The sequence below is a fragment of the Geotrypetes seraphini genome, chromosome 2 (genome assembly GCF_902459505.1).
Source record: "Geotrypetes seraphini chromosome 2, aGeoSer1.1, whole genome shotgun sequence".
NCBI classification, from domain to species: Eukaryota; Metazoa; Chordata; class Amphibia; order Gymnophiona; family Dermophiidae; genus Geotrypetes; species Geotrypetes seraphini.
The window spans coordinates 489,756,543-489,782,791 of NC_047085.1; the positions used below are offsets into that span (position 1 = coordinate 489,756,543).

Consider the following 26,249-nt stretch of genomic DNA (forward strand, 5'->3'; position numbering starts at 1 on the left):
AGGGAATGCCTCGGTGGGAGAAGGCCTGTTTAGAGTGCTGCCGACGCTGCTCTGTGGAGGGAGGTAGTAGGTCTCGCAGTCGGAGGGTCGGCGGGGTTCGGACAGGAGGGAGAGATAGAAAGATGGGAGAGTCAGCAGGGGTTTGGCTGCGTGGCGGGGGCAGAGGCAGGGAGAGGGAGGCGGGAGAATCATGTTAGGGCTTATTTTCGGGGTAGGTCTTATTTTCGGGGAAACACAGTATGTATGTTTTTCTCAACAGCAGCACTTCATATTATCATTCATCCCTTGGTTGTATCTAGATTAGATTACTGTTATGCCTGTTTCAAGGCATTAGAATTCAGGACATCTGTCATCTCCAATGAATTCAAAATTCCACTGTACATATACTCACAAATTCCAGAAAGTGTAATCATGTCACCCCTCTTCTCCAGCAGGAACACCGGTTTCCTATTGCGTACCATGTTACTTTTAAAGTTGTTTTCTTAATATTTAAAATAATTCAGTCAGGCCAATCTTCTTACATTTCTTGAGTGCTAGCTCTTTATGCGTCCTCAACGGTTCTTCGTTCCGCAGGTCTTAATCTCTCGTCAGTCCCCTTGCTGTGCCACATTTGTTTTGACACCATCCAGACCAGGATTTCCACTGTAAATGGCCCCCACACTTTGGAATTTGTCGTCTTTACATCTTCGTGTAGACTCTGTTCTTGATAGCTTTAAAAAAAGGGTTGAAGATTTTTCTATTTAATGATGCCTTTACACACAAATCTGCTTGGCATTCAGAATACTGGCCAGTTGTGTTGTGTGCGACTGCCACTGGGTATGTGACTCAACTGTTAACAAAGAAACATGATGGCAGATAAAGGCCAAATGGCCCATCTAGTCTGCCCATCCGCAGCAACCATTATCTCTTTCTCTCTCTGAGAGATCCCACGTGCCTATCCCAGGCCCTCTTGAATTCAGACACAGTCTGTCTCCTCCACCTCTTCTGGAAGACTGTTCCACGCATCTACCACCCTTTCTGTAAAAAAGTATTTCCTTAGATTACTCCAGAGCCTATCACCTCTTAACTTCATCCTATGCCCTCAAATGAAAGAGACTCAACTTACATCACTTAGTTATTTAAACCTCTGTATCATATCTCCCCTCTCCCGTCTTTCCTCCAAAGTATACAGATTGACATCTTTAAGTTTGTCCCCATAGACCTCATGAAGAAGACCACGCACCATTTTAGTAGCCTTCCTCTGGACCGACTCCATCCTTTTTCCTCTCCCTTGTCTCCACGAGCCTGCTTTTCGTTCTTATCTTATTTCCTCTATACTATCAACCATTGTATTTCCTTTCTATCATATTTGTATATTGTGAACTAAGGGAGTCAGAACGGAGGAGGCCACAGGGTCCATGGCCTCCCCAAAGATTGGTGGACGCCGGTTGGTTCCTACCCACCCATCCTGTTTCTGGTGCTAAATTTTTAAATCTTTGGGTGCCATTATGCAGCGTCAATGAGCAGACCTGCCCTGGAACCCTTCATTCTACTTCCTGGGTCAGGCCTGTTCGTTGACGCTGTGCTACAGCTGTGCAAGATTTAAAAGTACAGCGTCAGGAGGAGGTGGTTGGAGGAGTCGGGAGGTGTTGAGAGGCTGTTCTACAGGATCCTGCTAGCTAGGGCAGAGCTTTTGCCCCCCCCCCCCAACAAAATAGTGTTCTGCTGCCTATGTTGTGAACCATTCTGAAAGCTTGCTCACAAAGTGGTATATGAAATAAAATGAACCTTGAACTAACTCCCCTTTATAGAATACAAACGCAGTACTGCAGATATTTTAACTGCAAGCACCTGTACAAACTATGTTGTAAATATTCGCCCCTAGATTGTCAAAAAAATATACACAAATTATGGTATTCTATTATTTACATATGTAACTGTATGCCCCGCCCAAGCTACCTAGACTCCTCCCATGCACAGGCCATCACATTTAGGACCCAGCTAATAGAATATAGCTGCTATCTTTTAGCGCCTTTTAATGAATTGCACTCTTTGGACCAGATCCTACATACGGTGGCCAAAAATCGGTGCAGAAAAAAATAAGCTGTAAATTCATCTTGAGGTAGGAGCTTAAAGGTTATACTGCCACCAGTAGCCATTTTGATTTAGGTTTCCATTTCAACATGAACTGTTCTTACAATGGTTGAATATCACCATAATGGGTCTAATTTTATAAAAGCTTTTTGCATGTAATATATGAGATTATAGAAGTATAAAATGCCTCTTATAAAATGATTCCACAAGTAAAAATATACACAATCTGAAGACTGCACATCCTTTTATGTGTCTCAAGTGCAGGCCTGTTCAGGGGCAGATTTACAGACGTATGTCGGCAGTCATATTTTACACATAAATGTTCTTTACATGCAAACATTTACAACTGCTCCCAAGCAGAGTATTTTAGCCTCAATTTATGCAGCTTTTCTGGGGTGAGTTTATAAAGACAAATAGGCACCCCTGTATTCTTATATAAAATAATCTCATAATAGGCCATCTCTTTGACCTCCAAAACTAGGTGACCTTTATGCTGACCTTACCACCAGAGTCACACACCTACAATAGTTCAGTACCTCAGGTTAGTAATTCCTGTGGCATATATATAATGCAACTTGTGATTATTCTGCTCCCCTGCGTTGCTAACAGCACAATTTATAACCTTTCTGTGCTATAGGACCACCAGGCTGCTAATAGCAAAAACCAAAACTCTTGGGGACATGTTAAACAAGGTGTATGATTTGGTGTACCCCTTTCTTTTCCTGAAAAGCAAAGATCCTTACCCTAGAACAGACTCTCACCTTTCAAAGTCACCCCCCACTGACCCAAAACAGACTCCTACCCCTTCCAAAGTCACCCCACCAGAACTATACCTCCACCCTCACTCCCCTGGGACCTACCAGAGATTCCCTGGTGTCTGGCGGCTGAGTCAGAAGCAATCTCTAGTTGTTACTGCCCCTCGAGTTCTGGGTTTAAAACTAAGCCAGTTCATCCATAATGGTAGTTCCACAGTACTATCAGTAGGGGGCATCCTGCCCTTATATTTTGTTATTTACTTTTGTAAATTTCAATTGAAATTTACAATAAAAAGAAATGAACCAGAACATCTAAAAGGGGTCAGTGCTTAAGAAAAGGATCTGGGTGTCATCATGGACAATATACTGAAACCTTCCACCCAATGAGCGGCGGCGGCCAAGAAAGCAAAAAAGTTGCTAGGAATTATTAGAAAAGGGATGGTAAACAAGACTTAGTGAATCTAGGCCTTAAGAATGTTATAATGCCTCTGTATCACTAAATGGTACAACCTCACCTTGAGTACTGTGTTCAGTTCTGGTCTCCTTATCTCATAAAAGATATAGCGGCACTAGAAAAGATTCAAAGAAGAGTAAAGGGGATGAAACTCCTCTCATATGAGGAAAGACTAAAAAGGTTAGGGCTCTTCAGCTTGGAAAAGAGGTGGCTGAGGGAAGATACGATCGAATCTACAAAATCCTGAGTGGAGTAGAACGGGTACAAGTGGATCAATTTTTTACTGCATCAAGATTTACAAAGACTAGGGAACACTCGAAGTTACAGAGTAATACTTTTAAAACCAATAGGAGGCAATATTTTTTTCACTCAGAGAATAGTTAAGTTCTGAAACGTGTTGCCAAAGGATATGGTAAGCGCAGTTAATGTAGCTGGTTTTAAAAAAAGGTTTGGACAAGTTCCTGGAGGAAAAGTCCATAGTCTGCTGTTGATACAGACATGGGGGAAGCTATTGCTTGCCCTGGATCGGTAGCATGGAATGATGTTACTGTTTGGGTTTTGGCCAGGTTCTTGTGACTTGGATTGGCTTTCGTGAAGACGGGATCCTGGGCTAGATGGAACATTGGTCTGACCCTGTAAGGCTTTTTTAAGGTTCTTATGACAATAATTTGGCAAAAGTAACAGGGAGTGAAGAAAATGACAACCTTCTTGCCACACTGATATTTAAGAAAACACTCAACTCTATCAAAGCAATGCGATCAACTAATCTAACTGTAATTAGTGATGGCCTTCTTCCAAATAGCAGGGCTTCTGTTCTAGTGCAATAATTCTCACAATTGCCTTCCTGAAGCGTCAAATGACACATTTGAAAAATCTCTATTTAACTTTTCCTTCTGCATCCTGTTAATGCGTTGAAGCAACAGTTTGTACGTTCCAAGCACTGTTATGAGTGTCATCTGACCCAAAAGATGAACTGGAGATTTCTGGTCTGGGAAGGATATCTGAATGCAATATTTGTGTGGCATGCATCCTGGTTTATACTCTTTACATTTAGGGTACTTGTATGTTTTTTCAGTATGGTCATGGAAAGAGTGTGTGGCGCAGTGGTTAAAGCTAAAGCCTCAGCACCCTGAGGTTGTGGGTTCAAACCCACGCTGCTCCTTGTGACCCTGGGCAAGTCACTTAATCCCCTATGCCCCAGATAGATTGCGAGCCCACCGGGACAGATAGGGAAAAATGTTTGAGTACCTGAATAAATTAATGTAAACTGTTCTGAGCTTCCTTGGGAGAACAGTATAGAAAATTGAATATATACATAAATAATATTGTGACAAATTTAAATCCAACATTGAACAGGTGGAATATAGGCATAGTTAAAGAAAAATACAGAAATAGGTGGTCATGTACAGTTAATGGTTATATCAGTCATCAAATTACCTTTTAATGGTAATCAAGGATGCTTCACAACAAAGAAAAATGGGGAGACCCAATGATCCACAGTGAAAACAATCCACCGATGAAAACAAAACCAAAAACTGTGGATACGGATGTTCTGGAGATAATTTATTAAACACTGACATATAAAACCATGAAAATTCAATTTAAAAAAGTACAATGATAAAAAATACTGTGATTAAAATCCAACCGGACCCTACACAGTCTGTGTTTCGGCGAACACGCCTTCCACAGGGGTTCAATGGATTGCAAACTCCCATATAAAGAACTGGACTGAAAACAGTCTATTGTCTTTAAACATGTGAGCAAAGAAAACCGCAGACAAGCTGAAGTAGCAAAAACATGCCCATCTGCAGTAACCGTTATCTCTCTCCTTATTGGCTAAGGCTCCTAACATTTGCATCTCCTCTTCCTATAGGCTAAGGCTCTTTACACCTGCATTGTGAGGTCATAGGGCTTTGTGGTTATAGAAACATAGAAACATGATGGCAGATAAAGGCCAAATGGCTCATCTAGTCTGCCCAACAAAGAAAAATGGGGAGACCCAATGATCCACAGTGAAAACAATCCACCAATGAAAACAAAACCAAAAACTGTGGATACAGATGTTCTGGAGATAATTTATTAAACACTGACATATAAAACCATGAAAATTCAATTAAAAAAAGTACAATGATAAAAAATACTGTGATAAAAATCCAACCGGACCCTACACGGTCCGTGTTTTGGCGAACACGCCTTCCTCAGGGGTCCAATGGTTTGCAACTTCACATATAAAGAATTGGACTGAACAGTCTATTGTCTTTCAACATGTGAGCAAAGAACACCACAGACAAGCTGAAGTAGCAAAAAAAAAATGCTACTTCAGCTTGTCTGCGGTGTTCTTTGCTCACCTGTTTAAAGACAATGTGAGGTTGCAAACCATTGGACCCCTGAGGAAGGCGTGTTCGCCAAAACACGGACCGTGTAGGGTCCAGTTGGATTTTTATCACAGTATTTTTTATCATTGTACTTTTTTAATTGAATTTTCATGGTTTTATATGTCAGTGTGTATTAAATTATCTCCAGAACATCTGTATCCACAGTTTTTGTTTTTGTTTTCAATCAAGGATGCTTGAAATCTGAGGTTGTTTGGGTGTCTGAAAGTAATTCAAATACCTTTACTTTTCACGTGATGAACCACACAGAGGAACATACAATTCTGAATCTGCAAACAAGACCATATGACCTAATATACACAGTATTGGGATTTTTTAACAAGTTTTGTGAAGAGATTCATCCAAGGCGGTGGGCAGCAAGTACAATTCAGCATAAAACTTACAATTTTGTTAACAGCTTAATAGTAATTAAAAGACCAAGGGCGTGCTAACCGATTTAGCACATGCTAAAGATTATCCCCCCTCTTTCACTAAGGTGTGCTATGCTTTTAAGCGCGCGCCAAATATTAGTGCACGCTACACATGCGCTAAACGCTAACGCTTGCAAGTTATCCTATGGATGTGTTAGCATTTAGCGTGCGCGTTGATTTAGCGCATCATAAATGCGCACTAAAATGCTTAGCGCACCTTAATGAAAGAGGGCCTATGTTTATGTTTTATTAACATTTGATATACCATTATATTCTATGAGCGCCTTAGCATTTAGCGTGCGCTAATCGTTATCGCTCGCTAAATCGGTTTGCGCGCCTTAATAAAAGGACTCACAAATATAAACAAAAATACAATGAACGAAGTAAAGTCACAATCAGTAAATTGAAAGTTAATAATAGGACTACCACGAAACAGTTTCAAAAATATACTTATGAACAGCGCTGAAATTCAAACAAGAGAGATAATACACGGTCAGCATAATACTTATGAAACACCTCATAAGCACACATCAGAACATTCAAATAACAGAGCTATGATGCTAATGCTTTCTGTAACTCGTTTTATTCTGTAATTCGCTTCATCCTGCAATCCGCCTTATTGTCCAGCTCTATTCTAAAATTCGCAGATTGTCCAGCTTTATTCCTTGGGTTGCATACAAGAGATCTATACTACATACTTAAGATTCATATTTTCCCTTTATCTATTACTTATGTAATAAGTTGTACCCTCACTTCTTGCATTCTGTAATTCGCTGATTGTCCAGCCTTTTTCAATGTGAACCGCCTAGAAGTCATTCGACTGTGGAGGTATAGAAGAATAAAGCTATTATTATATTATTATTATTAAAATACAGCTCTCCTCTCATTAGTTTCAGTTGGTCCAAAAATATAGTGAGGTTGATCTTTCTAGATATGTATAAGATCAGTAGCAGGGCCAGTTATATAAGTGCTTAAAAAAAAAAAACCCCAAACATCTGAATGGATATTTTTAGATGAATAAATAGTTACATAGCCAAAATTACACTTCCGAAGAAGGGATGAGGTTTGGGGCCCTCCGAGGTGGAGTTATATTTTGAAATGTCTACTATTAAATCTCTGTCCTTCTGTCTGTGAGGCAGGGCTGTATATCACACCACTGTAAATACATTTTCCATTCCCTCTTTCCAGATTGAGCCACAGGGCCTCTTCCTTACCCCTGTAGATCCTGCAATTGTGCGACTTTAATATTTGGTCAGAATGGGGCTTGAAAATGATCTTAGTTAGTGTAGGAGTGGATAAACATGTTGTGAAACATAGTGTGTGCAGCCGGGCTCACGCCTTGTATATGGGACTAACTTTTTTTTGTTTTCTTTGTTTATTTCTCACCCGCCCTCATTCAGGGCGAGTTACATATTAACGTACAAAATAAAAGATTTACGTTTATCGTACAAAACACTTCAGAGACACACTATAACAAATGACATACTTACATATCAAATCAAATTACATAGAACATATACGTCGCATCAACACCGGATATCTTTTAAGGCCAAAACTGGCCAAACCCACACATACATCAAAATATAAAATTCCATAAGTCATACAAGATGCCTCAAGTTGGGGCAGTCTCCATCGAGGGCTACACACTTAGTCCAGCAATTTTCCACTTTTTTCGTTCCATATTTTTCCGACGGAATGAAAAAAAAGTGGAAAATGATTGAACTAAGAGCATCGTCTACTAAACCGCGCTAGCGGGTTTAGCACCGAGAGCCACGCTGAATGACCCGCGCTGCTCCCAACGCTCATAAGAACTCTATGAGCGGCAAGAGCAGCACGGGCCATTCAACGCAGCTCCCCACGCTAAAACTGCTAGCGCGGTTTAGTAGAAGAGGGGGTAAGTGTATAGCCCTCGACGGAGGCTGCCCCAACTTTGTTGGCTGGGCTGGGAACCTTTCAGTGGCCTCTCGTATATGTGGTCACCACTGTGTCAGTAATGTTTGGTGAATGTCAAAATAAGGTTTGGAATATTTTTATCACACTGTACACATCAAACATTATTTTAGACCAGACACTCATAAGAAATTGCATTAAAACAGGAAGTTATCTGGTTTTAGAGTTAGCTCAAGTCTGCAAATCAAAATGTGTCTATTTTTTTTTCTCTCTCTCTGCCAGAGTTCAAGGAAGCCTTTTCCCTGTTTGATCGGACACCAAAGAATGAGCTAAAAATCACCTATGGGCAGTGTGGGGACGTCTTGAGGGCTTTGGGACAAAATCCAACCAACGCAGAAGTTCTGAAAGTCCTTGGCAGGCCCAAACCAGAAGGTTAGTGCATGTTTTTGCTGGCACGCCTCCGAAAATATACTGGTTTTGCAAAGAGACTTGTTTCATAGGCATTTCCACCAGTGGAAAGCGCATGGTTTAAAAAAAATCTGGGAACATGTCAAAATGATGTTGATGTTAAAGCATGTGGTAACAACTGGATCTGAAAAAATGTTACATATTGCTTCTCTTTTAACTGGAAATAGCATAGCAATGAACCACATTAATATTTTCAGGTCCAGCCGGAAGAAAAGCTAACAAAGCTGTACATGAACAAGATTAGTTTTCAATAGGTGACTTAAAAATGTTCTTATTTTGTAAATATTCCACTTGGACATTCTACAAGGCTCTGTGGATTTTTGTTCGTTTGTTTGTTTCTGTGGAAAATATTTCATGTGCTTTAATCTAACAGAGAAATAAGCTTAATGAAAAGCTATGAAGAAACTACACACCAGTTCCTCAGAATGCCACACTATATAAACGTATGGTAGCTGTCCTCATAGGAACCTTATAATGTGTGATTTTTTTCTTTTTTTTCTTTTTATATATATATTTTTTTCCTAATAAATTATAAAGTGCTTGTGCTAGCCACGAGCACTTTATAATTTATTAGGAAACAAAAAAATATATAAAAAGAAAAAAATCACACATTATAAGGTTCCTATGAGGACAGCTACCATACGTTTATATAGTGTGGCATTCTGAGGAACTGGTGTGTAGTTTCTTCATAGCTTTTCATTAAGCTTATTTCTCTGGTGGCTAGTTTAAGTCTAATAATTCTTTATTTGAATATTTGTGCACAATCTAGATTTTGAGTTAATCTAACAGAACCATGATGTACTGGTCCTTCAAGAAGACTAAGGATATTTTAACCCAACTCCTCTTGTACTAAGGTGCGCTAGCGTTTTTAGCGCATGCAGCAGATTAGCGCGCGCTAGAACTAACGCCAGCTCAATGCTGGCGTTAGCGTCTAGCGCGCAGGGGGCATTGTAGCGTTCGCTATTCCGCGAGTTAATGCCCTAACGCAGCATAGTAAAAGGAACCCTAAGGTACGCTAACCGATTAGCGTGCGCTAATGGAATTAGCGGGCGCTAAATGCTAACGCGTCCGTAGACTAACTTGCGCGCGTTAACGTTTCGCTCACGCTAATCGGTTAGCGCACCTTAGAAAAAGAGGGCCTAAGTTTCAGTGGCCGTGTGTAAATTACAAAATAGTAATAATCAGACGAAAATTAAGATTAATTCGGAGCCGTCATCCGAAAGGGTTCCCGTGTACCCAGAAACATGCAACTGCCTCCAGGCAATGAGCTATCTGATGTTCAGATTGTCTGCAACAGCCTCTTTCTTGTTTTCCCTCACCCCCTGCCCCCTCCCCCCCAAAAAAAAATCCCCGTACTGTCTCTCTCCCACTCTGTATATATATACCCTGCCCACCAATCTTCTTTTCCAGTCTCTGAGCCCCCTGTCTCTGGTTCTGTTCTGTCCAGACCTCAGTCAGAGGTTTAGTGATATTTTTTTTTTTTGTCAGATCTGAAGAAAAATGATGTTTCCCCTTTTACCAGTGAATTATTACCTTCGACAGCCATAACTTAGAAGGGTTTTGGGTCAATTACAACTGATCCAGCTGTCCTTGCTACTTTTTTTTTTTGGGGGGGGAGATCTCTAAGAGAATGTTCTGGAACGTCTTTTGTTAATGTGCCTATGTTTGGCTGTTTGTTTATTTATGCGTGCGTATGTTTGTTGCGAGCCGCATCGATTTTGGGATATGTGGGAAATAAATGCTTGAGATAAATAAATCAAAATAAATATGTTGCTGCTTGTGGTGCCATGTAGGAGAAGAAGAACCAGGGCAAGAGTATGTGCTCCCCTGCGGCTTGCTTCTCCCCCAACCCCCAAGCGGTCCTTGTGCTTGAGATTCCGATAAGATGTGTGAGTCTAAATGGTTCATAGACAACCCCACGAAAGACAAAGGCGCGCGCCGACAACTGAGCGCAAGACGGAGGCGCGCGCCGAAGAAAATTACAGTTTTTAGGGGCTCCGACGGGGGTTTTTGTTGGGGAGCCCCCCCAGTTTACTTAATAGAGATCGCGCCGGCGTTGTGGGGGGTTTGGGGGGTTGTAACCCTCCACATTTTACTGTAAACTTAACTTTTTCCCTAAAAACAGGGAAAAAGTGAAGTTTTCAGTAAAATGTGGGGGGTTACAACCCCCCACACCCCACACAACACCCCCACAACGCGGCGCGATCTCTATTAAGTAAACTGGGGGGTCCCCCCCAGGTCCCCCCCCACATCGGAGCCGTAAAAACAGTAATTTTCTGCGGCGCGCTCCTCCACGCTGCGCTCAATTGTCTGCGCGCGCCTTCGTCCCGGCGCGCTTTTGACTTGACACCAGTCTAAATTCACTATACACAACTGTACTGATACCACTACACTTCTCCCTCCGTATTTGCGGTGGTTGCGGGCGGAACATAGCTGCGAATGTGGAAAAACCGCGAATAACTTTTTATATGTTGTTCGCGGGGGGTTTTAACAGCCACTGTGTTTACTATTGAAACCGCGAATAACTTTTCAGCGATTTTTAGGCTGATAGCAGGTAAGCAGCGATTTTCTTCGTGCATGCTGGGAAGCTGGGAAGCAGCGATTTTGTGGGTGAAAGCATGGAAGCAGCGATTTTGTCAAATTAAGGTATAGAGAAGGGGAAGTTTATTATTATATGTTTTATATGATAATGGAATATATGGGAGGGAGGGATGGGAAAGTGGAGGGGATAAGAATTTATGAAATATATCAATGATTGTTTGTAAGTGATGTATTTATTGTTAATATGAATGAATATATTTAACACTTAATGTATTTTTGAAAATGAATAAAGAATTAATAAAAAAAAAAAGAAAGTATGGAAGCAGCGATTTTGTCAATGCAAGCTGGGAAGCGGCGATTTTGAGGGGGAACGCTTGGAAGCAGCGGTTTTCTAAGTGAATGCTGGTAAGCGCCAAACTTTTTTATCGGTACAGTACAGATACTTTACTCATGATGTAATCGGGGGGGGGGAGGAGTCAGCATGCAAAAATTCACAAATAAGCGAAACCGTGAGTGCTGAAACCGCGAATACGGAGAGAGAAGTGTACTCACCTCACCTCGCCCCACCCCACCCCTTTTTACCATGCAGGCCAAGCATGTCACTGGCGGCTCCTGCATTCAGGCCACATAAGTCATTATGACTCGGCTGCACTGGGCAATGTTGCCACCATTACAGAAAAAAAGAAAGAAAAAAAATATGAAAATTCAATCAGGAGCCATCAGTGGCTCAAAAATGGTACAGTAAAGAATACTGGCGCAATACATAGTTTTCCAACCTAATTATCCCCTTCCCCCCTCTTTTACAAAACCGCGAAAGCAGTTTTTAGCTGGTGTGCTGAATACTCTGCATTGTTCCCGACCCTCAGAGTTCCTATGAGAGTTGGGAGCAGCGCAGAGCATTCAGTGTGCCAGCCTGCACTAAAAATTGCTTCCACGGTTTTGTAAAAGGGGGTGGGGGGGTCTATGTATTCTCTGCCTGCGTCTTGGGTACCTTGAGGACATTACCATATTATATCATTTCATATAAGAGGCAGCAACTTATCTATCTCCTCTGCAGTAAAAATATTTGATCAGTCATTAAATTTCTATGGAAAGGTACGTGGGTCAGGAGGCGATAGTGGATGCTGCACATGGGCAGAATGGATGGGCCATTTGGTCTTTACCTGCCTTCATTTGTTTCTGGGGTTTTTTTCTCTCTTCTTCGAATGTAAATAATAATCCAAATCATAAAACATCACCAATCTCTATAAAGCGAAACTAAAGCAAACCCTGCAAAAATAACAGATGAGTTACAAGGGAACATTAAATAGTGTTTTCTAAAAGAACAAAATAGAAACATAACAGGTTTTGCATTCATTAGAGCTCCTTTAAAAACTTACGGCCTCTTTTACAAACCTGTGCTAGCGGCTGCCCTGCGCTAACGGCCCCGAAGCCCATAGAGATTTAAAGGGCTTCGGGGCTGTTGCCGCACAGCTTTGTAAAACAGGCAGTTAATGCATGTTAAATCGATTTAACAAGCATGAACCTACAAAATTAACTCACGCTTTAGAAAATTCTAATGCACATTGAACATTTTCTATTAAAACAAATGTGTGAAATGACCCAAGAATCTCAACATAGGGGAAAAAGCCCAAATGAATAACAACAAAAAAAGAAGAACCAAAAACATATGCCCTGAGCAAATCCTGGAACCATAAACATTAATAATAGTGGGAGAAAGGGAAAAAAAAGTTCATAAACAATGTTTGCTGCTCCAATGAAGCTGATGCTGGACATTTTTGTAAAAAATTATAATCGTTGTTGGCCCAAACCTTCTGCAAAAAATGTAACAAACCTCCCAACCCCAGTGGTAATATTTAACCATAGTATGTGAATAGAAAGAATAACTAAGTGGAAAAAAGACTTTAACAACTAGTTCGTGAAGCCTACATCAAACATAAAAGCATGCCAGGAATTTGATATAGCCACCATAAAATATGGTCAATGCGATACGGCTACACCCATTTAATAATAACAGTTTGGGTTTTTTGTTTCGGTTCTTTGTAGATTTAGGGGTCCTTTTATCAAGCCGCGCTAGCGGGGTTAGCGCATCAGACAATTCGTCACGTGCTAACCCCCGCGGCCGGCTAAAAAACTAATGCCTGCTCAATGTAGTCGTTAGCGGCTAGCGCGGTAGGTGGTTTAACGTGCGGTATTACGCGCGTTAAACCCTCTAACGCAGCTTGATAAAAGGACCCCTTAGCTCATGTCATTTTCAGTACATGGAGTGGCGCAGCGAGGGTGAGCGGTGCCCAGGGAGGTGCACTCCCTCCCCCACCCTCTTCCCCGACCCCCTGTGTGCACCCCTCCCCCATACCTCTGTAACTTCGGTGCGAGCAGCCGCCAACTTGCTGCCCGCATTGGCTTCAGCGCTCTCTCTGATGCTACTTCCCAGGCTCGGGTCCCGAACGTGACATCAGAGAGAGCGCCGAAGCCGACGCAGGCCGTTAGGCGCCTCGAAACTCAGTTAAAGACGTCATTTTCCTATTTGGGAGATTATCTGGCAAACGGTGCATCGCATGAAAGGGCAGCAGAACCATTCGGATGCTGGAGTTGCTAGGCTTTGTTATAAACTACCAAAGTCTCATCTACTGTAAATCCCATCACAATTTCAAAAGAGCCCTACTAGACACCAACCAGGCAATCGCCTTCCTTCCCTAACAAAGGATAACTAAACTGATTTCCATAACGGCAGAAATCTAGAAGAGCCGGCAGGCCTAAGGCGTTTACACGCTTCCACGACATGACACCTGACTACGTCGCGAAGAAACTCCCAATATATCACTCTCAGCGGTCCCTCCGTTCGCAACGGGAACTCAGACTTTCCAACCCTCCAGCAAACAGCCTCCACCGGGAGACAGCCCGAAAACGATCGTATTCCTATAGCATACCTAACTTATGTAATCAACTCCCTCCCGCCAGTAGGACAATCGATAACCTACTGACCTTCCGGAAAGTAGTAAAGACGCTTCTTTTCATGGACTGGATCAATTCTGGTCTCAAACTTTGACAGACCTTGCTTCGAAGTACCTTACCGGCCTAGTGGATGCTGGACAGTGAGCAGGTAAGGGAGAAGGGGTACTACTGGACAGGGGGGATGGAAAAAGGAACGGAGAAGGGGTACTGCTGGACAGGGGGGAGGTAAAAGTAAGGAAGAAGGGAAGACAGACAGGGGGAGAGAGACAGAAAGAAAAAAAGACAGACAGGGGGGCAGTTCTTCTACCATTCTTCTAACCAGTTCTTCTACCGTTCACTGCAGATGTATTAATACCCATTCGTGACTCTATGATTTATTGTCCTAGATTCTGCAAAGCATGTGTTCTTGGTCACATTCTCCATAAGTTGTAAATTATTGTGTTTTGATCCTGTAGCACAGTGTCCCGCAAACTTTGAGCCGCGGCACGCTAAAGGTGGCGGCTGTGGCTCAAGGCACCCGGAAGTGCGCAGATGTTGCCGTGATGACGTCGTGTGCACATGTGGGATCATCACGCTGAAGGCCGCGCATGCACGAAGGCCCTCCAGAAGGGCCCCGAGATGCTAGCGGGGAGGAGGGGTGCTAGCAGGGAAGAGAGCCAGAGAGAAGGAGCACCTGCGCCCGCCGAGACACATCCTGTAGGCAGTCAGCGGGCGCTGGTGCCTCTCCTCCTCCCCCGTATGCCGCGGCACACCTGAAATCTCAGGAGGCACACAGTTTGAGATACAATGCCATAGCATGTTGTTGACTCTGTAATGTACATATCTCTGTTCCTGAAAACTTTCCCCCCTCTTTTCATAAGGTGTGCTAACCGATTAGCACGCAGTAATCGATTTAGCGCACGCTAACGCAAGCATGTTAGTCTATGGATGCATTAGCATTTAGCGCGCGCTAATTCGATTAGCGCACCTTAGTAAATGAGGGCCTTTGTGTATAAGAACATAAGAGATGCCGCTGTTGGGTCAGACCAGTGGTCCATCATGCCCAGCAGCCCATTCACATGGCGGCCCTTTTGGTCAAAGACCAGCGCTCTAGCTGAGACTAGCCCTACCAGCGTACGTCCTTGTTCAGTAGGAACTTGTCTAACTTTGTCTTGAATCCCTGGAGGGTGTTTTCCTCCGGGAGAGTGTTCCAGTTTTCCGCCACCCTCTGGGTGAAGAAGAACTTCCTTACGTTTGTACGGAATCTATCCCCTTTCAATTTTAAAGAGTGCCCTCTCGTTCTCTCTACCTTGGAGAGGGTGAACAACCTGTCTTTATCTACTAAGTCTATCCCCTTCAGTATCTTGAATGTTTCGATCATGTCCCGTTCTGGGCTCCTGGGGAGGATGAGCTATAAAAATGAATAAATAAATAAGCAAGCTGTAGAAATGTTGAAGATGTTGGGCCATATGGTATCAATGGTGCATGAAACTCTCTTTGCATATCTCGATTTGAGACAAGTTTAAAGGTCCTTGTCCACTCGTTAGACAATGGTCAGAGAGGATGTCTATGAGATATTGCTTCTATCACCAGCTCTCTCTAGGATTCTCTATCCTGGTAGAAAGGTTCAATCCAATTTGACAAAAGGAGTCCCTATCAAATTTCAGCAGTTCAAATTGTGCTGACAGATGCATCCAAACTTGACTGAAGAGCTCATGTAGATGGGGATTATGATTCTCCCAGGACAAACTTCAACAGATACTTTTCCCAGAGCTCAATATAAGATGCTATACAGGCTTTTGAAGATTGGTTGGCCAACAAAATTATTTTCATTCAGATTAGTAACAGGGTAGCCGTATACTATATCAACAAGCAGGGTTAACCGGGATTTTATCTTCTGTGCTGGGAATATTTCAGGAAGGAAGAAGCAGATCACCATTCACAGTTTACAGAGGGCAGACAATACAAAGATTTTTTTTTTCTGCTTCCCAGCTACACCCTCTAGCGTTCCAAGGATGGGGCAGTGGGGACGGTCTGCCCCGGGTGCAGACAGTTGGGGAGGTGCAGCGCGTGTGCACAGCTGTTGGCTCCGCCAGCCCCCACTCTCTCTGACATCAATTTCCTGTACCAGGGCATACAGACCATGGCTCAGTGGTCCTGCGATCGCTCTAAACACCCTCTCCCACTGCCTGGAGGAGGGGAGGTGCTCTGTTCGAAAGAGAGGGCTCTGCCCCAGGTGGTCACAAAACCAGGTACTCCATTGGCTACAGCCAAACCCTAATGAAGAAGAATTCACAGGATCCTTTTCTGGAAAATATCAAAGGAAAGGCTAATGTATTTTTTCTGAAGGAATGAATGAAATCAGCTTCAGAAAGCTTTTTTCAAATTATAGAAAATGATGGTGACATCATGTAAAGATTTCAAGGTCAGAGTAGAAAGGGAGTACTATTTTATTCATAATACTAAAAACTTTAGGTGGGTACAGAATTATGTTGGATCTGAAAAGTGTTGATGACAATCCTGAAGACATCTCAAAATGGATTCTTTGCGTCGCATAAGAGAGCTCTTTCTACATTATTAGTAGATTTCAAAGCCACATGTCTAGACCAGGGGTGGGCAATTCGGGTCCTCAAGAATCACAGGTAGGTCAGGTTTTCAGGATATCCACAATGAATATGCCTGAGATAGATTTGCATCTCAAGGATGCAGAGCATGCAAATCCATCTCATATATATTCATTGTGGAGATCCTGAAAACCTGACATGCCTTTGGCTCTCGAGCACCGGGATTGCCTACCCCTGGTCTAGACATACATCCAGGAAAATCACATGCACAAAATATATGCGACTCGCTTATGCAAATGATCCTTACCAACATTTATCTCTTCTTTTTGGCCTGTACTTGATTCTAAGAACATTCGCACTGGCCACATTTGCCCAAACAGTCAAGTTGAGGTAAATGAGGGTTGCAGGTATTCTTAGGATTACCATATGGCTCCAGAAAAAGGAGGACGGATTGAGACATCCAGGTTTTACTTCCACTGCTTTCAATGGAAGTAAAACCTCAAAGTCTCAATCTGTCCTTCATACTTATGCCAGGATGTACACCAGGTTTTAGCTGGCTTAAATCCTCACATCCAAAGTTGTGCACGGGTAGGGTTACCAGATGTCTGGATTTCCCTGGACATGTCCAGGGATCCGAACGGCTTTTCAAAACCCGACACTTTGTCCGGATTTTGAAAAATCTCGGGCAGGGAGGAAATCCGCGCATGTCCCGCTCCCTGCCCAACAAGAGCAGACAGCGGGGGCCGAGGTTGGGGTGGGATTGGGAACGGGATTAGGGCATTACAGGGTGGGGATGGGTAGAACTGGGCGGGCCTGGGGGTGAGTCCAGATTTTCTGATTGGAAAATCTGGCAACCCTATGCATGGGAATCCCCACTAGGCACTGTTCTATAAAAGTGCTCATACCAAAGCACCTTTATAGCAGGGCTGCCCAAGTCCGTTCCTGGAGATCTACTGGCAGGCCAGGTTTTCTGGATATCCGCAATGAATATGCATGAGAGAGATTTGCCTGCATTGCCTTCTTGGTATGCAAATCTCTCTCATGCATGTTCATTGCGGATATCCAGAAAACCTGGCCTGCCAGTAGATCTCTAGGAACGGACTTGGGCAGCCCTGCTTTATAGAATAGCACTGACATGGACTTTTTTGTTATTTTGATAGATGTGTTTATGGTTTGTCATTTTATTATGTACACTTCTCCCTCCGTATTCGTGGTGGATGCGGGCGGAACATAGCCGCGAATAAGGAAAAACCACGAATAACTTTTTATACGTTATTCGCAGTTTTTTGTAAAAGTCAGAGTTGTTACTATTGAAATTGCGAATATTATTATTCGCAGTTTTGGGAAACAGCCACTATTATATTCTTGGGCTTATGGCAGGCAAGGAGTGATTCCCAGCGATTTTTAGGGTAATAGCAATTTTCTCCATGCAGCGTTTCTCTCTATGGATGCTGGGAAGCAGCGTTTTTCTCTGCGCACACTGGGAAGCTGGGAAGCAGCGATTTTCAGGGTGAAAGATTTGAACCAGCGATTTTTTGGGAGAAAGCATGGAAGCAGCGAATGTTGGTAAGCGCTAAGGGGCTCATAATCGAAAGAGAAAAATGTCCAAAAACCGGCCTAAGTCGGCACTTGGATGAACAGAGCCTAGATGGAACTTGGACATTGTGACTTGGTCTAAGTCACAAAAACCCACCTAAACTCACCAGATAAGCACTGAAAACACATAACACAGACCCCAACACACTACCCCAGTGATCACCAACCCCCCACCCCCATAAAAATTTTATTCACAACTTTAAATTTCAGCCTCCAGACCATCATCACCTGGCCGCCTGGCATAGGAATGCCTAGTTGTCCAGCCCAGAGGCAGTTTAAGTCGTCTTGGGGGTGGATTAGGGATCCATAGAGAGGAGGACCCATGCCCATAAGCCCCTGTAATCACTGCATTGATACTGACACATGTGCAATGCCCTATACATCCCCCAAACCCTTTTTTACTGGCATATAAGTGGCTCCTGCAGCCATAAAGGCTATTGGGGTGGTAGATAAGTGGGTCTAGGGAATTCTGAAGGTGGTTTGGGGGGGCTCACCGTGACCTATAAGGGAGCTGTAGTGAGGAGAAGCCATGGCACCCTTTTTGTGAAGTTCACAGCAGTGACCTGTAAGGTACCCTACTATTTAGGTGGCATGTCTGGGTGTTCAGTCCATCACTTTGCAGACCCCTCCCATGTCCAACAGGGCTTGTTCTAGGCGTTTTAGACTTGGACGAAAAGTTGGACGAAAATGTGGTATAAAGATAGACGATTTAGTGGCGGATGATCAGATCGGCAGGACGTATAATTAGACGATTTTCGAAAGTAAAAAAAAAGTTGGACGTATCTTTCGAAAATGTGTCTTGGGCTCTTTTTAACTTTGGACGACTTGCGAGATGGACATAAACGGACTTAGAAGTCCCTTTCGATTATGCCCCTCCACACGTTTTTATCGAAACTGCGAGTGCTGAAATCGCGAATACGGAGGGAGAAGTGTAAGTTATTTTGTACATCGCTTCGATGGTAAGCGATTTATACATTTTTTAAATAAATACATTTTTTTCAGAGCCTATTTTTTTAGTGCCATTTGCTGAGTCCGGCCCTAGAACTGCTGAATTTATGTCTGTATTTTATGAAAATGTACATACATGATTGCATTATACCCATGCACATTTGCCCCTGATCTAAAGCAAGTATAACATCTACGCCTTCAATCTAGGTACCTTCTGCAGGATTTCTGCTATATTATTTTTATTTTCCACAAATTTCCATAGAGATTCAATGCAGATCATAAACAGTTATCCCTCATCCTAGAAAAATACAATTAAAAACACCTAAGGGACTTTTACTAAGGTGCGCTGGCCGATTTATTTTCTATGGACGCCTTAGCATTTAGCATGCTCTAAATCAGCCAGCGCGCCTTAGTAAAAGACTCAGAGAGTGGTTGACACCTGGAATGCCCTCCCAGAGGAGATTATTGCGGAATCAACCGTCCTAGGCTTCAAGAGCAAACTAGATGCATATCTCCTTAAGAGAGGCATATAAGGATATGGTGGACTATAAATTACGCCAGGTGTACACCTGGCAGGGCCTCCGCGTGTGCGGATCGCCGGACTTGATGGACCGAAGGTCTGATCCGGAGATGGCAGTTCTTATGTTCTTATGACTCCCTTAATAATAAATATAATTGAATCAAAAAGCATTATCAAAGAGGTAGGTTTTCAACGCCTTATGAAAAGATAATGAGTCCAGTCGTCTTAACTGCAATGGTGGCCTAGTGGTTAGAGCTGCTGCCTCGGCACCCTGAGGTTGCGGGTTTGATCCCAGCCTGCTCCTTGTGACTCTGGGCTAGTCACTTAACTCTCTATTGCCCTAGGTACCATCGTTAGACTCTGAGCCTGATGGGTCAGATAGGGAAAATACTTTAAAAGTACCTGATTACTATTCAATGAATAGTAAACCATTTTGGCTGTATCTCTTGATAAGTCAAACTAATGCAGGGGAAAAGGTATAACGCCAAAAATGTCCAGGGTGGAAGCAAAGAAGTTCGGTGTTAAGCGAAGGCTCCCAGACAATAAATCTAAATAACAAAAATCATTCACAAAATCATTTTTATGTGTTGGTAGGATATAGCTCAGAGACATGGAGGGGGTCAACAAGGGGGGACGAACCCCGACCACCTCACCATCCAATCATAGCTTGATCCTCCATTAGTTAAGTGGGTTTTCACTTCTTAAATACTTTTGAAGAGTGTTCAAGACTTTTTTTATCAATCATAAGTGACATTTTGCATAATAATTTAAAAAAAAATGGAGGATCGAGCAATGATTGCTTGGTGAGATGGTTGGGGTTCGCCCCCCTTGTTGACCCCCTCCATGTCTCTGAGCTATATCCTACCAACACATAAAAATGATTTTGTGAATGATTTTTGTTATTTAGATTTATTGTCTGGGAGCCTTTGCTTAACACATGTATCTCTTGATAGGCAAAAGTGGACTCAAACCAATATATACCATGCATAAGGAGGAAGGAGTGGCCTAGTGGTTAAAGCTACAGCCTCAACACCCTGAGATTGTGGGTTCAAACCTCACGCTGCACCTTGTGACTCTGGCCAAGTCATTCAACCCTCCATTGCCCCAGGTATGTTAGATAGATTATGAGCCCACCAGGACAGTTAGGTTGAGTCCCTGATTGTGAACCCCTTAGAAAACTTTAATAGGCAGTATATAAATACCAAAAATGCTGAACACTGTGTACTTTCTAGCAGAGACAAATAATTTTGAAAAATTCAAAGCAAGAACCAATCCAATTCTGCCCATGTACAGTATCTTTATAAAATAGGCCCATTAATGCCTATTAACCTAGGCACCCTGTTATAATAGGAGCCTCTTTATTCTATTCACTCAATAGCAATGAGAAAATATTAATGCAATAGACAGAGCTGAACAATCCTCAACAAGCTTGAAGCTATTACCAGACTTTGTTGGATTAATCACTAAGGCTGATCCAAGTAAGAATCACCACTTTTGTCTTGCTCTGCCTCCTCAGCAAGCCATGAGGATTGTGGTTTCATACACTCCAGGCAGTCAACAGTTCAGAATAAACAGTGCCCTCTATAGTCCATGCCAGGCCACTGCATACAGAGAGAGCAAATACAATCGCTTGAGAGCCATGGTGAAACGACTCAAGAAAAAGGTGGACAAACTTGAAACGGTAGACCAGGCATGGTCCCTACTGAAAAATACTATCACAGAAGCACAAAATCTCCACATTCCGAGGATTTCCAAAGAAGGGAGAACAAAAGGTAAGGGAGAACCGGCATGGCTTACCAAACAGGTGAGGGAAGCCATAAAAGAAAAGAAGGACTCTTTCAAAAAATGGAAACACATGAAAACAACCGAAGCATGGAAAAAACATAAAGATGATCAGAAGACATGTCACAAGGCAGTGAGGGATGCCAAAAAAGACTATGAGGAAAAAATAGCGCAAGAGGCCAAAAACTTCAAGCCCTTCTTTAGATACGTGAAAGGGAAAAACCCCGCAAAAGAGGCGGTGGGACCCCTGGACGACCAGGGAAGAAAAGGGTACATCAAGGAAGATAAAAAAATTGCAGACAAACTAAATTCCTTCTTTGCGTCAGTCTTTACGGAGGAGGATACCGCAAAAATACCAGAAGCAGTGAAAGTGTTCAGTGGAGTAATAGAAGACAGCCTCACCACAGTTGAAGTGGAGTTGGACCAGATATACTACCAGATCGACAAACTTAAAAGTGACAAATCCCCTGGACCGGATGGAATTCACCTGAGAGTCTTAAAGGAATTGAAGATTGAAATCGGAGAGTTATTGCAAAAACTTGCCAATCTGACAATCAGAACTGGACAGATACCAGACAACTGGAAGATAGCGAACGTCACGCCAATTTTCAAAAAAGGATCGAGAGGAGAACCGGGCAACTATAGACCTGTGAGCCCTACGTCTGTCCCTGGAAAGATGGTTGAAGCACTAATCAAGGATAGCATAGTCCAGCACTTAGATACACACGACTTGCTGAAACCCAGTCAACATGGGTTCAGGAAAGGGAAATCATGTTTAACAAATTTACTTCAATTTTTTGAGACCGTGAGCAAGCAAATTGATAGTGGAATGCCGGTGGACATAATATATTTGGACTTCCAGAAAGCGTTCAACAAAGTTCCACATGAAAGACTTCTCAGGAAACTACAAAGTCATGGAATAGAGGGAGATATACAAAGGTGGATAGGCAAATGGCTAGAAAACAGAAAGCAGAGAGTGGGCATAAATGGGAAGTTCTCAGACTGGGAGAAAGTGACTAGTGGTGTGCCCCAGGGCTCGGTACTTGGGCCGATCCTATTTAATATTTATATCAATGACCTGGAAGACGGAATATCCAGTGAGATCATTAAGTTTGCAGACGATACAAAGCTATGCCAGGCAATCAGATCGCAGGAGGATAGCGAGGAACTCCAGAGCGACTTGTATCAGTTAGAGAAATGGGCAGAGCAATGGCAGATGAAGTTCAACGTGGAGAAATGCAAAGTAATGCATTTAGGTAGTAAGAATAAGGAACACGAGTATAGAATGTCAGGCGCAACTCTGGGTAAGAGCGAACAAGAAAAGGACCTGGGTGTACTGATAGATAGGACCCTGAAGCCATCGGCACAATGCGCGGCAGCGGCAAAGAAAGCAAACAGAATGTTAGGCATGATAAAGAAAGGAATCACGAGTAGATCAAAGAAAGTCATAATGCCGCTTTATAGAGCAATGGTCAGACCACACTTGGAATACTGTGTCCAACGTTGGTCTCCCAACCTAAAGAAGGATATAAAACTGCTTGAGAGGGTGCAGAGACGAGCAACGAAGCTAATAAGAGGTATGGAGAACTTGGAATATGAGGAACGACTCAAGAAACTGGGACTGTTTTCCCTTGAGAAGAGGAGGCTACGAGGGGACATGATCGAGATGTTCAAAATACTGAAAGGCATCGATAAAATAGAGCAGGAAAATAAATTATTTACATTGTCCAACGTGACACGGACATGAGGTCATGGTTTGAAGCTAAGGGGGGACAAGTCCAGGACAAATGTCAGGAAGTTCTGCTTCACGCAGCGAGTGGTAGACGCTTGGAATGCTCTCCCAAAGGAGGTTATTAAGGAATCCACTGTGCTAGGATTCAAAAGCAAATTAGATGCACATCTCCTTACGAGAGGCATAGAGGGATATGGGTGACTAAAACTACATCAGGTGTATACCTGACTGGGCCTCCGCGTGTGCGGATCGCCGGACTCGATGGACCATGGGTCTGATCCGGAGATGGCAATTCTTATGTTCTTATGTTCTTAGAGAAACAATGGCTGCCGTGGCCTAATGAGATGAGATTAGCTAACTAAAATGAGAGGGATTGCTGGCCGCATTCCGTGGAAAGATTGAAGGGGAGGAGGAAGAATGGGAGGAAAGGACTAAGAGATATGAGTTGATGGGGGAAGTGAAAAGGGAAGCAGAAAAGAAATGGTAAAGGAAGAGGCAAGAAAGGTAGGATGTGAGAAGTGTGAGTAAGGAAGAGGGAGAGAAGAGGTTTAAGTGTAGAGGATGAGAAAGAAAGAGACAGCATTAGAAAGAAATAGGAGAGGAGAAAATGGCATGCAGAAATGAGAGGGGAATACCATAAAAGGTTGAAGGTGAGAAAATTTAATAAGAGATAGAAAGAAAAGGGGGGAAAACCCCAAACAGATGGATAAAACAGAAGAGGGGAGGGGAAAAGGAGGTAAGCAAAAGAGAGAAAAGAAACTGAATAGTGTGAAAATAGAAGAAGAGAGAAAAGACCAAATTAGAAAAACTAGCAGTGACAGAACATAAACGAAACCAGAAGCTGCATAAGATTGGCAAATGCTCTTTCAAACATTTTTGAGCAGGACGGCTTTCTTATTCTCAGAACTAATTAATTAAGCTCAACACATGTTTGGCGCTCGTACGTAGCTCTGTCAAACACCTTGGCCTGAGCTTTGCTCAGTTTATCTATCAGATTTCCAGAGTTATCCACTTTCTGATACAAGAGATTGTGATGTAATATCAACTGACCATAATCTAAGCCATAAAACCCTTCTGGCACCTCTAGATTGATGATGATGACAAATATGAATTCATCTTTAATTATCCTGAGATGTATCAGCCAGAAATCTGGAATCCATACAGATACCTCGAATGCACTTTAATACACTGAAATTGGGAAGCACAGTAGCTAATTATAGTTTGAGGCCATCTGTTTCGGAACTCGAGGGGCATAAACTGAAAGAATGGAAAGATTTAAATTTTAACCACTTTCACATGCAAAATCTAGTTCTTAATCCATGAGGCTGATGCACCAAGAAGAGGACAACTTTGCAAATTTGTGAAACTGGGTGGAATATTTCCACTGGGACTTATGTGCACATAAGCCAGCCCCCAAAAAAAGAATCCGGAGATTTACTATGGCAAATTTAGCAAAAACAAAATAACTATACCTGCCTGCAAAACGACTGTTCACAACATTTCACTATGTGCTAAAAGTGAATGAGTTGTTTTGCATAATTTTGCATCACAGCAACTCAGCTGTTAATTTGAATACAATTTTGCATGCATAAAACAGTGCATGCTAAGGTAAAACCCAAAAATTGATATGGGGAAGACATCATATCAGGGACGCAGGCGTGTTTAGGGGTGGAGAAAGACGTAGGCCCTCTTTTACAAAGGCGCGCTAAGCGTTGTAGCATGGATGTAACGCACGCTGAATCAACGCGCGCGCTAACCGCTAATGCGTTCCACAGAATAACATGCACGCATTAGCATGCGGTCATATTTAGCGCGCTAAAAAGCATAGCGCACCTTTGTAAAAGAGGGGGTTAGGCGCCGCTAAGCGCGATTCTGTATTGGACGCCTAAGTATGATTGATATACAATAGGCGCCTCTATTTTTTTAGGCGGCCATTACAGATACTGTCCCTAGGTGATTAGCGGAAAAACTCTGGATGTCCTCTTTGAGTATTGACCTCCAGCTCTCCACTCTATCAGTCATCCCTCAATCCTACAAAAAGGTGAAAACATTGATATGTACTGATTTATACAGACTCTTCTCTTTCATCTCAATAGTCCATGTTTTTGCAGAAATGAGCAACAAAATGATGGATTTTGAGACCTTCCTGCCGATGCTCCAACACGTCTCCAAGTCCAAAGAAAAGGGCACCTACGAGGACTTTGTTGAGGGTCTCCGAGTGTTTGACAAGGAAGGAAATGGTACCGTAATGGGTGCTGAACTCCGACATGTTCTGGCTACTTTAGGTAAGGACGCTGTTAACGTAATCTTCTATAGGAAAAAAAAATTGGCAGGGGCAGGTGGCACCTTATAGACTAATAAATAAAGAATTGGCTAAGCGGTCCTTAACCCTTGAGGGGAGTGCATAAAGGCTAAAAGCTAGTCACTTGAATAATAGTAATAATAATAATAAATGATGGACATCAGTATGAGCCTTTCATGAATCAGCGGAAAATATAGGCTCGGGCTATATCTCATAGGTGACTGGCACCAGAACATAAGTCCAAATGAGAATCGCCCCATACATCATTTAGTCCATCTTAACGTGGCCACTATTTAGTGCTAATCTAAAAGAGATGCCTAATAAATATTACCATCAAGGGAGAGGACACACTAAAATATGAAAAAATATATATACGATACCCTGTGCCATATTGATATTGATGTTTCAATTGAAAATCAGAAGAAAGATTCAGAAAGATTTTTTCCTCCGCTGATTCATGAAAGGCTCATACTGATGTCCATCATTTATTATTATTATTATTACTATTACTCAAGTGACTAGCTTTTAGCCTTTATACACTCCCCTCAAGGGTTAAGGACCGCTTAGCCAATTCTTTATTTATTTATACTGTTTCAGACATTATTGGCTAATCTAGTCCTTTAGGGTTTTGTTTTTGTGACCTTATAGACTAACCAGATTCATATGGGATGAGTTTTCGAGGGCCAGACTAACAAGACTACCCATTTCAAAGTTTCTACAGGAGTTAACTGCTTGTGAAATGGTTGTTACCCACAGGGCTTTTGTAGAAATCCATGATGACAGCGCTTGCGAATGACAGCAGAAATCTGCCAGACTGATTGACTGGCTCTGTCATTTCCAGAGGATGTTAATGAGATGCACCTCTGCCAAAACCATGAATCGGCTGG

At 42.6% G+C, this 26,249-nt stretch overlaps 1 protein-coding gene across 1 annotated transcript in view; it reads left to right on the forward strand.

Moving 5' to 3' along the window:
* The window catches only part of MYL3 (myosin light chain 3), a 71,231-nt gene that overhangs the window by 28,873 nt on the left and 16,109 nt on the right, over positions 1 to 26,249 (forward strand). Inside the window, exons 3-4 of the mRNA XM_033931839.1 lie at positions 8,258 to 8,407; positions 25,172 to 25,345. Of these exons, the coding sequence (XP_033787730.1) occupies positions 8,258 to 8,407; positions 25,172 to 25,345 (324 nt within the window). The remainder of the gene's footprint in view (positions 1 to 8,257; positions 8,408 to 25,171; positions 25,346 to 26,249) is intronic.